General features: G+C 47.2%; 2 protein-coding genes across 3 annotated transcripts in view; both read left to right on the top strand.

Moving 5' to 3' along the window:
- arid4b (AT-rich interaction domain 4B) overlaps positions 1 to 8,444 on the top strand; it is a 212,052-nt gene extending 203,608 nt beyond the window's left edge. For both annotated transcript variants that reach the window (XM_070884649.1, XM_070884648.1), the window contains 3 exons: positions 1,546 to 1,773; positions 4,102 to 4,248; positions 7,982 to 8,444. In XM_070884649.1, coding sequence (XP_070740750.1) covers positions 1,546 to 1,773; positions 4,102 to 4,248; positions 7,982 to 8,118 — 512 coding nt within the window. In that variant the 3' untranslated portion in view covers positions 8,119 to 8,444. The remainder of the gene's footprint in view (positions 1 to 1,545; positions 1,774 to 4,101; positions 4,249 to 7,981) is intronic.
- Positions 8,445 to 13,274: 4,830 nt separating this feature from the next.
- Positions 13,275 to 13,380, top strand: part of rbm34 (RNA binding motif protein 34) — a 20,766-nt gene continuing 20,660 nt past the window's right edge. Inside the window, exon 1 of the mRNA XM_070884308.1 lies at positions 13,275 to 13,305. Within this exon, the coding sequence (XP_070740409.1) occupies positions 13,279 to 13,305 (27 nt within the window). The 5' untranslated portion in view covers positions 13,275 to 13,278. The remainder of the gene's footprint in view (positions 13,306 to 13,380) is intronic.

Below are 13,380 nucleotides of genomic sequence, written 5' to 3'. Positions count from 1 at the left end.
CCCTCCAGAGCAAGCCGGCTTATTGCTGCTAGTGCTTTCTGTGTGTGTCAGCTGGAGAGTTTAACCAGAGTAGCCCTTGCAACATGACTGTGAAACGGCTATTTCCATATCCGGCCTCCTCTCTCCCTGCCTTGGATGCTGGGGAGTCCAAGGTAAGTTGCCCGTCTTGCGTTGTTTTTCCCCTCCTCTGGGTCCGGGCTCTAGGCGGTGTATCCCCGATGGGACATCCAGTCTCAGGAAGGTGCTGTGCCTCTGATGCGGTACATTGGGGGCACAAATACAGACAATTGCAACTCTGACTTCGATCAAATTTAATTGGGGCATTTTAAAAAAAGATTCTGTGCCAGCGTTGAAAATTCAACATGCATTTCCCAAAACATCCCGCGGCAGGGAGGGAGGAGACCGGAAGAAAATGAAGGGAAATGACAGGGCTCTGGGGAAAGAGCCAGCACAGCAGGATGGGCCGAATGGCCTCCGCCAGCTGTAAGATTCTATGAAATGTTGCACATGAATGGATATGGAAATAGCTGCTACACAGTCATGTTGCAAGAGCAAATCGGTCTCCCTCCTACTCTGGTTAAACTCTCCAGCTGATTTATAATTGCCCTCCTTCCTTATATTCTCTGACTTTTAGCAAATGTTCTTCATTCCCCTCCTGGACGTGTCTAAATGGTGTTGGGGTACAATTGCACGCTGTCAGTTGCCCAGTGCCATGTGCCAGTGGCCATTGTGTGAGTCAGTTTTAATACAGAGCTGCCATTTGTTTGATTGTCACAGCCATGCACTATTGCTGCCCCGGGCACTTTCCATGGGGGGGGGGGGGGGATGGTCTCGTGAGCAGGAGGGGTAACTCCTGTCTAATATTAATTCTTTTTTTTCACCCCAACTCAGGGGCGTTGACACCAATGGCATTCCCCTACCACTGCCCCACTAACTCAACGTGGATAGGAGATCAAACAAGATGCCATCCTAAGCTGTATGGCACAGCCATCACTGGGCAAACCTGGGGGAGAAGGGGAGGGGGCCATTCGTGGAATCGGTTGCTGCGTTTTGACTTTGCGCCCTGATTCAGCTGGCGCTCGCCTGTCGTGTCTGACTCTCTACCGGGGTCATGGTTTCAAGCCCCACTCCATGGACTTGAATACTTAATCTAGGCCGACACTCCTGGTGCAGTGCTGAGGGAGTGCTGCACTGTCGGAGGTGCTGTCTTTCGGATGATATGTTTAACTGAGGCCCCACCTGCCCCTCTCAGGTGGGTGTGAAAGATCCTATGGCGCTATTTTGAGGAAGAGCAGAAGAGTTCTCCCCGGTGTCTTGGCCAGTATGTATCCCTCAGTCGACAAACATTTTTTTAAAAAACAGATTATCCGGTCGTTATCTCCTTGCTGTTTGTGGGAGCTTGCTGTGCACAGATTGTCTGCCGTGTTTCCTACACTGTAACAGTGACTACACTTCATATTCCAATTGGCTGTAAAACGCTTTGAGACATCCTGAGGTTGTGAAAGGTGCTGTATAAATGCAAGTCTTTCTTTTCTACCTGTGCAGCAAACAGCAGCGATAGCGAGGAGATGTCTGCGGGTGAAAATACTGCCAAATCAGTACAAGTGAAGAAGAATTCCTCCGTGGTACCATCCGGCATCAACTCCCTGCCAGGGAGCACGTCTCCCGCCAAAGTGCTGGTCCCTGGAAAGTCTCCGAGGAATGGGGAGAAGGATGCTACACAGGAGCAGAGCAGCAGGTCGTCCAGAGCCCACAAATGGAGTATTCAGATGGGTGAGTTTGTCTCTGTTTGGCAATAAAGTAACTGGAAATGTTTTCTGTTGAACAGTAAGGTGGGACGTGCAGGGTGATGGTTCATACTGCCCAAGGGAACCCAGCAGAACTTTCTCCCTTCCCTCCTGAAAACAGTGACTCTGGCCAGCTCTGCTATTGCAGGCACTCGCGGGCCCCATGCCCGGGCTGCTATTCGCGTATGCGAGCCACACCTCGAAGTCCCTGGCCAAAAACCGCCCTAAGTGGAGGAAGTGTATCCAGGAGGGCGCTGAGCACCTCGAGTCTCGTCGCCGAGAGCGTGCAGAAACCAAGTGCAGGCAGCGGAAGGAGCGTGCGGCAAACCAGTCCCACCCTCCCCTTCCCTCAATGACTATCTGTCCCACCTGTGAGAGAGACTGTGGTTCTCCTATTGGACTGTTCAGCCACCTAAAGACTCCTGTTAAGAGTGGAAGCAAGTCTTCCTCGATCCCGAGGGACTGCCTATGATGATGATGGAAGGTAGGCTGTATTGGTTATGGTTGATTTGAGCCCCATTCTGGACAGCAAGCAAAGACGGGAGCTTTGGCCTGTGACATCCAGCAGGGTGTTTGGGTCCACCACCCCCTCACCCCTCCCCCACCAGACCCCTCGTATCGAGCTGGTCCTCCTGGTGATGGGGTTGTGAGTCAGGCTAACGACCTGTCCACATACAAAGGGGTCTTCATTGTGAAAACAACTCACCTTCCACGTGTGAAGCAGTGGAAGTGACGGCCCACTACATGTACTGTCTGGCTCGGGGGGGAAAAAAGAAGATTTGATGGTTGAAACTGACTGTTTCAAGAATAGAAACAGCTGGAACCCCTTTCCTGGCCCTGCACACATAGGTACATGGAACAAGAGGCTGCAGGAGACGAAGTGGACAGTCAATGTCAACAGTGACTTGTGACTGAAAAATATACAGATGACTACAACGGCCAGGCTAGTTCAGAGCCAAGCGCAACGGAGTGAATTAATTCGGCCCATCGTCACTGAGCTGCCTGACAGGAATTTAGCAGCAGTAGTTATGTTGAGAGCATATTACCCATGTGTAGAATCGCAAATCAGGTGTTAGCCGCCTGCAGTCCTGCGCATCACATATTGTCCACGTACAGTAACTGATCTTGTGTGTTCGTCTCACACAGTACCTTAAGCTAAGGATTGGCCTCGTGCAGTGAGCAAAGCATGCAACTGAGAGAAATACAGAAAGTAGAAGACAAACAAAGGGAACACAGAGAGAAATCCGAGATAGTTAAAGTAAAATTAACACAATTATTAATTTCAGTGCAGACTCCCAAAGGATAAAGGCCAGATTATATTGTACATTGTCCGTTGCAGGATGCAAGGTTTTAATAAGAGACAACTGGTGAGCAACACCCCAGGTGATTTCTGCCTCTTGTATAGACTATACATCAGCAATGATAGGTTATTTTCCATAAACCATCTGACAGCTGACTCCCCCCTGTGGTGCTGACTTGTATGCATTGTACGGCTTGGTAGTTTTATCTGTGTACATCAACAGTCCCCAGTATGAATTACGTTGAATTTATTTCTAAAGCTACTGACTCCATCCTTCTCCCTAGCATCTGTCTGAGGCTGAACCAGACTGTTTGCAACCTTGGTGTCATATTTGACCCTGAGATGAGCTTCCGACCACATATCTGCAGCATCACTAAGACCACCTATTGCCACCTCCGTAACATCGCCCGTCTCCACCCCTGCCTCAGCTCATCCGCTGCTGAAACCCTCATCCATGCCTTTGTTATCTCTAGACCTGACTATTCCAACACACTCATGGCTGGCCTCTCACCTTCTACCCTGTGTAAACTAGAGGTGATCCAAAACTCGGCTGCCCATGTCCTAACTCGCACCAAGTCCCGCTCACCTATCACCCCTGTGCTCGCTGCCCTACATTGGCTCCCGGTTAAGATTTCAAAATTCTCATCCTTGTTTTCAAATCCCTCCATGGCCTTGTCCCTCCCCATTTCAGTAACCTCCTCTAGCCCTAAAACCCTCTGGGATCTCTTGTGCATCCCCGATTTTATTGGCGGCCGTGCCTTCAGCTGTCGAGGCCCCAAACTCTGGAACTCCCTCCCTAAACCTCTCCGCTTCTTTCTCTGCCTTTAAGCTCCTGATGTGGTGTTTTGTTTGATAACGCTGCTGTACAGCAGCTTTTTACTAGGTTAAAGGTGTGGTTGAGAGGGTGAAGCACGGTAAGACTTCAACCAGACGCTTGCTGCAGGCGTGGGGCGTGTAAATGAGACCCTCTGCTCTGACTGTCCGTCATTTTGTTTTTAAAAACTCTGCTTACAGCTGATGTTGAAAACATGAGCGGTGTGGATCGCATCACATTCCTTCAAGAGAAGCTGCAGGAAATCAGGCGACATTACCTCTCCCTAAAATCAGAGGTGGCCTCCATCGACAGAAGAAGAAAACGCATGAAAAAGAAAGACCGCGACAGTAAGTCTGCCAGCACTTTGGGCATAGAAACATAGAAAATAGGTGCAGGAGTAGGCCATTCGGCCCTTCTAGCCTGCACCGCCATTCAACGAGTTCATGGCTGAACATGAAACTTCAGTACCCCCTTCCTGCTTTCTCGCCATACCCCTTGATCCCCCTAGTAGTAAGGACTTCATCTAACTCCCTTTTGAATATATTTAGTGAATTGGCCTCAACAACTTTCTGTGGTAGAGAATTCCACAGGTTCACCACTCTCTGGGTGAAGAAGTTCCTCCGCATCTCGGTCCTAAATGGCTTACCCCTTATCCTTAGACTGTGACCCCTGGTTCTGGACTTCCCCAACATTGGGAACATTCTTCCTGCATCTAACCTGTCTAAACCCATCAGGATTTTAAACGTTTCTATGAGGTCCCCTCTCATTCTTCTGAACTCCAGTGAATACAAGCACAGTTGATCCAGTCTTTCTTGATTGGTCAGTCCCGCCATCCCGGGAATCAGTCTGGTGAATCTTCGCTGCACTCCCTCAATAGCAACAATGTCCTTCCTCAAGTTAGGAGACCAAAATTGTACATAATACTCCAGGTGTGGCCTCACCAAGGCCCTGTACAACTGTAGCAACACCTCCCTGCCCCTGTACTCAAATCCCCTCGCTATGAAGGCCAACATGCCATTTGCTTTCTTAACCGCCTGCTGTACCTGCATGCCAACCTTCAATGACTGATGTACCATGACACCCAGGTCTCGTTGCACCTCCCCTTTTCCTAATCTGTCACCATTCAGATAATAGTCTGTCTCTCTGTTTTTACCACCAAAGTGGATAACCTCACATTTATCCACATTATACTTCATCTGCCATGCATTTGCCCACTCACCTAACCTATCCAAGTCACTCTGCAGCCTCATAGCATCCTCCTCGCAGCTCACACTGCCACCCAACTTAGTGTCATCCGCAAATTTGGAGATACTACATTTAATCCCCTCGTCTAAATCATTAATGTACAATGTAAACAGCTGGGGCCCCAGCACAGAACCTTGCGGTACCCCACTAGTCACTGCCTGCCATTCTGAAAAGTACCCATTTATTCCTACTGACAACCAGTTCTCAATCCACGTCAGCACACTACCCCCAATCCCATGTGCTTTAACTTTGCACATTAATCTCTTGTGTGGGACCTTGTCGAAAGCCTTCTGAAAGTCCAAATATACCACATCAACTGGTTCTCCCTTGTCCACTTTACTGGAAACATCCTCAAAAAATTCCAGAAGATTTGTCAAGCATGATTTTCCCTTCACAAATCCATGCTGACTTGGACCTATCATGTCACCATTTTCCAAATGCGCTGCTATGACATCCTTAATAATTGATTCCATCATTTTACCCACTACTGAGGTCAGGCTGACCGGTCTATAATTCCCTGTTTTCTCTCTCCCTCCTTTTTTAAAAAGTGGGGTTACATTGGCTACCCTCCACTCGATAGGAACTGATCCAGAGTCAATGGAATGTTGGAAAATGACTGTCAATGCATCCGCTATTTCCAAGGCCACCTCCTTAAGTACTCTGGGATGCAGTCCATCAGGCCCTGGGGATTTATCGGCCTTCAATCCCATCAATTTCCCCAACACAATTTCCCGACTAATAAAGATTTCCCTCAGTTCCTCCTCCTTACTAGACCCTCTGACCCCTTTTATATCCGGAAGGTTGTTTATGTCCTCCTTAGTGAATACTGAACCAAAGTACTTGTTCAATTGGTCCGCCATTTCTTTGTTCCCCGTTATGACTTCCCCTGATTCTGATTGCAGGGGACCTACGTTTGTCTTTACTAACCTTTTTCTCTTTACATACCTATAGAAACTTTTGCAATCCGCCTTAATGTTCCCTGCAAGCTTCTTCTCGTACTCCATTTTCCCTGCCCTAATCAAACCCTTTGTCCTCCTCTGCTGAGTTCTAAATTTCTCCCAGTCCCCGGGTTCGCTGCTATTTCTGGCCAATTTGTATGCCACTTCCTTGGCTTTAATACTATCCCTGATTTCCCTAGATAGCCACATTTTCACATTCCCATTGTAAGAATTTTGTACTCAACTGGTTTTAATGTCTCTGATCTGAAAACCCACTTGCTCCCTCTGCCCCTCTCTTCTCCCTTAAAAATCTCGCTTTTTGACCAAACTTTTGGTCACCTGCCCTAATATCTCCTTATGGTGTCAGATTTTGTCCAAACGCTCCTGTGATGTGCCTTGGGACGTTATATAAATGCACGTGATTGTTGGTGCTAATAGAATCAGATATATGACAGCACAGAGGGAGGCTGTTTGGCCCACCTTACCTGTGCTGGAGCTAGACCTTCATTCAGAGCTGCGTGATCCCATTGTTGCCGCGGACTCCATGGTAAGGAAGCTGGGAATGTGAACATCTGGGAGTTGGCCCCCTGGGTTCCCACCGAGAAGGAACTGGCTCTCTGATCCACTGTGGGACCCACGCAATAGGCATCTGACTGTTAAAGGGGTGGGGGGAGAAATTTATATAGCGCCTTTCTCAACCTCAGGATGTCCCAAAGCGCTTTACAGACAATTAGATATTTTATGAAGTCACTGTTGCAATGTGGGAAAGGCGGCAGCCAATTTGCGCACAGCAAGCTCCCACACACAGCAATGTGATAATGACCAAATAACCTTTTTTTTTAAATGATGATGATTGAGGGATAAATATTGGCCAGGACACCAGGGAGAACTCCTGGTCGTCTTCAGAATAGTGCTGTGGGATCGTTCACATCCACCTAAAAGAGCGGGTGGGGTCTCGGCTAAATATATCATCCGAAAGACGGCACCTCCGACAGTGCAGCACTCCCTCAGCACTGCGCTGGAATGTCAGCCAGCAGCCACCTGCCCCCTCAGGTGGATGTAAAAGATCCCATGACACTAAAACAGATTATCTGCTCATTATCACGTTGCTTTTTGTGGGAGCTTGCTGTGCGCAAATTGGCTGCCGCGTTTCCCACATTACACCAGTGACTACATGTCAAAAAGTACATCATTGACTGTAAAGCGGTTTGGGATGTGCTCAGTTTGTTAAAGATGCTACATAGAAACATAGAAAATAGGTGCAGGAGCAGGCCATTCGGCCCTTCGAGCCTGCACCACCCTTCAATAAGATCATGGCTGATCATGCAACTTCAGTACCCCATTCCTGCTTTCTCTCCATACCCCTTGATCCTTTTAGCCGCAAGGGCCATATCTAACTCCCTCTTGAATATATCTAACGAACTGGCATCAACAACTCTCTACGGCAGGGAATTCCACAGGTTAACAACTCTCTGAGTGAAGAAGTTTCTCCTCATCTCTATCCTAAATGGCCTACCCCTTATCCTAAGACTATGTCCCCTGGTTCTGGACTTCCCCAACATGGGGAACATTCTTCCTTCATCTAACCTGCCCAGTCCCATCAGAATTTTATATGTTTCTATGAGATCCCCTCTCATTCTTCTAAATTCCAGTGAACATAAGCCTAGTCGATCCAGTCTCTCCTCATATGTCAGTCCTGCCATCCCGGGAATCAGTCTGGTGAACCTTTGCTGCACTCCCTCAATACCAAGAACGTCCTTTCTCAGATTAGGAGACCAAACCTGAACACAATATTCAACAGAAATGCAATGTTTTTTCCTTTCCAGCTGATGTCCGCATAATTTAACTCGGGGGAAAATTTTCAACAGTTTCATTTTTTTCTCCCTCTGATTCGCAGCGAACGCCTCTGGGACGACGGCATCCTCCTCTTCCTCGCCCTCGTCCAGCTCCCTCACGGCGGCCGTCATGCTCACACTGGCCGACCCCTCCGTCTCCAACTCGTCACAGAATGGGCTATCGGTGGAATGTAGGTGATGAAAGGGACCTCTCGATGCACAGTGCACTTAAAACGGCTCCCGCCGCTGCTTTTATTTTATTGTTATCATTTTAATTATTTTTTTTTAAACAAGACGCTGGATAGAGGCACAAAGAAAACTACAAAACAGGAGATTTAAAACAAAAAAACAATTCAGCTAGCACTATACTCCACAAGAAAAACTGCTCAGCAAAACTAACGGAGCACTTAAGTGCACTTTCATGAAGATGAAGAAGTACAAATGAAGTGTTGTGTCGGAGCAATAACCATTTGCAGTCTGTCTGGGAATCGTGTAACTGTTGATGGAAGGGCCTTGGCATTGTTTTGGCGAGGGGGGGGGCGGGGGCGGGGGTGGGGGGGTGGGGGGGGCGGCTGGTAACAGGAAGGGACTTCTGCCTCTTTACGTTCTTTGCCTGAAGATTCCGTACGCGGCACGCCATTTTACTGGGCCGATTTTAACCAGCTCCGGCAGCCTATCCGTGGGCTCGATCTGCCTTTTCCCCCTCCCCCCCCCCCCGTTGAAGCCGGACCATTTGACGATCTCTGCTATTGGTTGGGTCTCTTTTTATCGCACAAGCTTGCTGTTTCTTAAATGAATTTTACTGTTACTGTTTTTAAAACCACAACCAACAAATGAGAAAGATGCTTGCATTATTTTATGTGACATAAGCACAGGGGTAATTCTACAGCGGGCAACGAGCACTGGAACACAGTGCTTCTGGCATCAGCCTTCAACGTGTAACCAAAATGCATACGCGATTCCTTCCTGGTTACTGCCTTGTGTTCACAGGTTCGGATCGAGGGGAAAGGTTACCGGAGTTTCCCCTAACCTGTTCAGTTGGAGAGGAAACCTATTTTGTCATTTTTATATAAAGTCATTGATATTTTTTCTTTAATTTTGATACAGAACATTTCGTCAAAAAAAATAAAAATGAGAGAAAATAGCTAACAAAAACTGTAAAGAATTCTTTAAAACAAACTGTGTATATGAACATTGTACTTGCCAGCCTAAAAGATATATTTATTCTAGGGAAATGATGACAAGTTATATTTTTGTGTTTTTTTTTCCTTGTAAATGAAAGGGGATTTTTTTTTCCTGAAATGCTTGGTTTCTAATGCTCGTTTTATCAGTAGTGAGGCAGGTTCAGAAGCAGTCTGCATACACGTCTGGGCTGTGTCCCGACTGCACACCTACACTCTTTGGGATCTGCTGTCATTATTAAGGTGGCTTCGGAGGATTTGAAATCGAGATACACAGTACACAGCCATGCCCTGGAATAAACAAAAAAAACCTTTTTGCCCGGATTTTATGTTGTATGTAACGATGAGTCTGTTCTTTGTCTGACACATGTACTTACCCGTGATCCCTTTACTTTTTTTATAATGCCTTTTGTATATTTAGAACACCCCCCGTACCCCTCCTCGGCGTTGTATTTAAAGAGCAGTGCTGTTGATGCACTGCACGTGTCTGTACAGACTGTTTTACTGTTTTTATGGTAACTTTGGTGTACCTCGATTCAAAGTTAGCATGTTGCTTTTTATCTTTTTTAAAAAGGTATCAAAAAAGTGTGAGAGGGCGAGCGTCTTTTCACAAGAGCTGCCAGGTGGTTTTATGTTTGTAGCTGTTGGGTTTCATTCGCCTCTGAATTAACACGGGATATTTGTAGGAACAGCCGATTTGTTTGGTCTGTGTAGCTTGTGCTCTTAAAAGAATTTTTTGCCAATGGTTTCAGAATATTTTGACCCTGTACATGACTGTGGGACCTTTGTTTGACAGCTCAATGTACTTTAACAAAAAAAACTTATTGAAAGTTATATAATATTTATTAGATTCCAAAAAAGGTTGGAAATTATGTAATTTATTGTAAAAAAAAATGTAAGCAAATTCAAAGGTTTCCATTTGAAATAAAATGCCATAGTTTGTGAAAATGTTTTCTTTCTAGCACACCGAAACTGGGTTTTTAGCTTAATAAATGTGTTGAGTAAACGAGATTTTAATAGTTACAATGTCACTGTTTGACTCGTGCAATTGTGTCCCACTATGTGGTCAGTAAGATGCCCCTGAAACCAGCACCAGGACCCCCCAACTCTGGTTGGACATATTCCTGGAGGTGACCTCTCACCTCCATCAGCCTTGTCCAGTCAAACAGCCTTTTTTTTTTCTATTTCCAATATTTCTATAACAAAAGTGTTCAAAGGATGTGGGGAAGAAATGATTTTCGTCTCTGGTTTTTGCTCACATCTTACAATTCCTGGAGATTCCAGGGTAATCCTGGAGAGTTGGCAACCCACCTCACCTCCCCCCCCCCCCCCCCTCCCCTCCCCTCCCCCTCCCCCTCCCTCCCCCCTCCCCTCCCCCTCCCCTCCCCTCCCCCTCCCTCCCCCCCCCTCCCCTCCCCCTCCCCTCCCCTCCCCCTCCCCCTCCCCTCCCCTCCCCCTCCCCTCCCCCCCTCCCCCCTCCTCCCCTCCCCTCCCCCTTCCCCTCCCCTCCCCTTTCCCCTCCCCTCCCCTCCACAGCTTCCCTTTTCCCTCAAATCCGTGCCTATCTCTCCTGTACTTAGTTATGGTATTTGTATAGCGTTTGGGTCTTTGCTGTGGGTCAGTGGGCAGCAAACTCTCCTCCAAGTCAGAAGGTCACGGGTTCAAGTTCGACTCCAGAGCACACAATTTAAACTAAACACTCCCAGTGCAGTGTTAAGGGGAGTGCTGCACTGGCATGAGACGTCAAACTAAGGCACCGCCTGTCCCCTTAGGAAGGTGTAAAAGATCCCATTGCCACTATTTGACCATGAACGGGAGTGTTCTCCCTTGTGTTCTGGGCCAATATTTATCCCTCAACCAACCAACCAAAATTCTTACAGGGTTTGACAGAGTAGAAGCAGGGAGGGTGTTTCCCCTGGCTGGGGAGTCTAGAACCAGGGGTCACAGTCTCAGAATAAGGAGTTGGCCATTTAGGACTGAGATGAGGAGAAACTTCTTCACTCAGGGTGGTGAATCTTTGGAATTCTCTACCCCAGAGGGCTGTGGAGGCTCAGTTGTTGAGGATATTGAAGACAGAGATCGATAGATTTTTGGATATTAAGGGAAATGGGGATAGTGCAGGAAAGTGGAGATGAGGTAGAAGATCAGCCATGATCTTATTAAATGGCGGGGCAAGCTCAAGGGGCCAAATGGCCTACTCCTGCTCCTAATTCTTATGTTATTGTGTTATCACTAAAACAGATGATCTGGTCATTATCACATTGCTGTTTGTGTGAGCTTGCTGTGCACCAATTGGTTGCCGTGTTTCCTACTCTACAACAGTGACTGCACTTCAAAAGTACTTCCTTGGATTGTAAAATGCTTTAGGAGGTCCAGAGGCCACGAAAGCGTGAAATGAATGCAAATCTTTTTCTTTTAGTATTACAGCTGAGTTTCTCGGGATCTGTTTCAGAACACATTATAGTGGTTCCCTAGCTGATAATTAGAGTGCAGAATGTCCATAATAACTGCTGTTTATTATTACATTAATATATAGTTCTGGGATTTGCCTTCAATCATTGAGGTATTACTGAGCCATGCAGTCATAGAATCATAGAAATTTACAGCACAAGGAGGCCATTCGACTCATGGTGTCCACACTGGCCAACCAAGAGCTATCCAGCCGCATCCCACTTTCCAGCTCTTGGTCTGTAGCCTTGTAAGTTACAGCACTTCAAGTGCACATCCAAGTACGTTTTAAATGCAATGAGGGTTTCTGCCTCTACCATCATTCCAGGTAGTGAGTTCCAGACCCATATCACCCTCCGGATGAAAATTTTTCTCAAATCCCTTCTAAACCTTCTACCAATTACTTTAAATCTATGCCCCCTGGTTATTGACCCCTCTGTTAGAGTGGATATGAAATACATATTTCCCTTATCTAGGCCCCTCAATTTTATACACCTCAATTAGGTCTCCCCCTAGCCTCCTCTGTTCCAAAGAAAACAAACCCAGCCTATCCAATCTTTCCTCATAGCTAAAATTCTCCAGTCCAGGCAACATCCTCTTAAATCTCCTCTGTACCCTCTCTAGTGCAATCACATATTTCCTTTAATGTTGTGACTAAAACTGCACGCAGTACTCTAGCTGTGGCCTAACTAGTGTTTTATACAGTTCAAGCATAACCTCGCTTATATTCGATTCCTCAGCTAATGAAGGCAAGTATCCCACATGCCTTCTTAACCACCTATCCTACTACCTTCAGAGTTTTGTGGACATGTACGGCAAAGTCCATCTGTTCCTGTACACTTCTCAGTATCCTACCATTTATTGTGTATTCCCTTGCCTTGTTAGCCCTCCCCAAATGCAATATTTCACACTTTGGATTGAATTCCATTTGCCAGTCCATTGATGTCTTCCTAGTCTCTAGAGTACCTAGCCTTGAATATAAAACAACTTATTTATATAGCGCCTTTAATGTTGTAAAATCCCAAGGTGCTTCACAGCAGTATTACAAGACAAAACAGATAAATTTGAGGCTGTGCCACATTATGGCAGGTGAGAGGTAGGTTTTAAGGAGCATCTTAAAGGAGGAAAGAGGTGAAGAGTTTAGGGAGGGAGTTCCAGAACTTAAGGCCGAGGCAACAGAAGGCACAGTTACCAATGGTTGAGCGACTATAATCAGGGATGCTCAAGAGGGCAGAAAATGCTGCAAATAGTCATCAGATCAAGCAGCATCTGGAGAAACAGAGTTAACGATTCAGGTCGATGAACTTTCAGCAGTCCCCAGTCAGGGTGGGTGATATTCAGAGTGTTATGATTGAACTTGGCAGCACAGAGCAGGAAAGGGCAGGTGAGCACTGGGCCTGTGGGGATGGCTGGTGGAGTGTGCTGTGATGCCCCCACAGCTGAATAGCCGATTGGCCGGGCTTGAATAAAGTGTTGAATACTTGAGTGTCCTGTCTGGCCAGCCCCAGCAGCACTGACACCTTGTGACCCGGGACTAAGCCCGGGAATTACTGACCCCACACGATCAATGCACATTGTTCCTGGGAAGCTGCCGCCAGCAGCTGACAATGTGATCATCACCGAGGACCCGGAAACCCCACCCCCCGTCACTTCCGGCCGGCCCGGAACCTCGCGTCGGGGGACCGTTTCCCGGGACGGACAGAGCAGTGTACTTCCGGTACAACGGGAAAATGGCGGACAACCGGCGGAGAGAAAGTGAGGAGAGAGAGAGTGAGTGAGAGAGAGCCGGGATAGAGAGAGAGAGAGAGAGAGAGAGAGCCGGGGATAGAGAG

The sequence above is a fragment of the Pristiophorus japonicus genome, chromosome 7, assembly GCF_044704955.1.
Source record: "Pristiophorus japonicus isolate sPriJap1 chromosome 7, sPriJap1.hap1, whole genome shotgun sequence".
Lineage (NCBI taxonomy): Eukaryota > Metazoa > Chordata > Chondrichthyes > Pristiophoridae > Pristiophorus > Pristiophorus japonicus.
The sequence above is the reverse complement of the archived record's forward strand: the minus strand, read 5'-3'. Positions and strand labels throughout refer to the sequence as shown.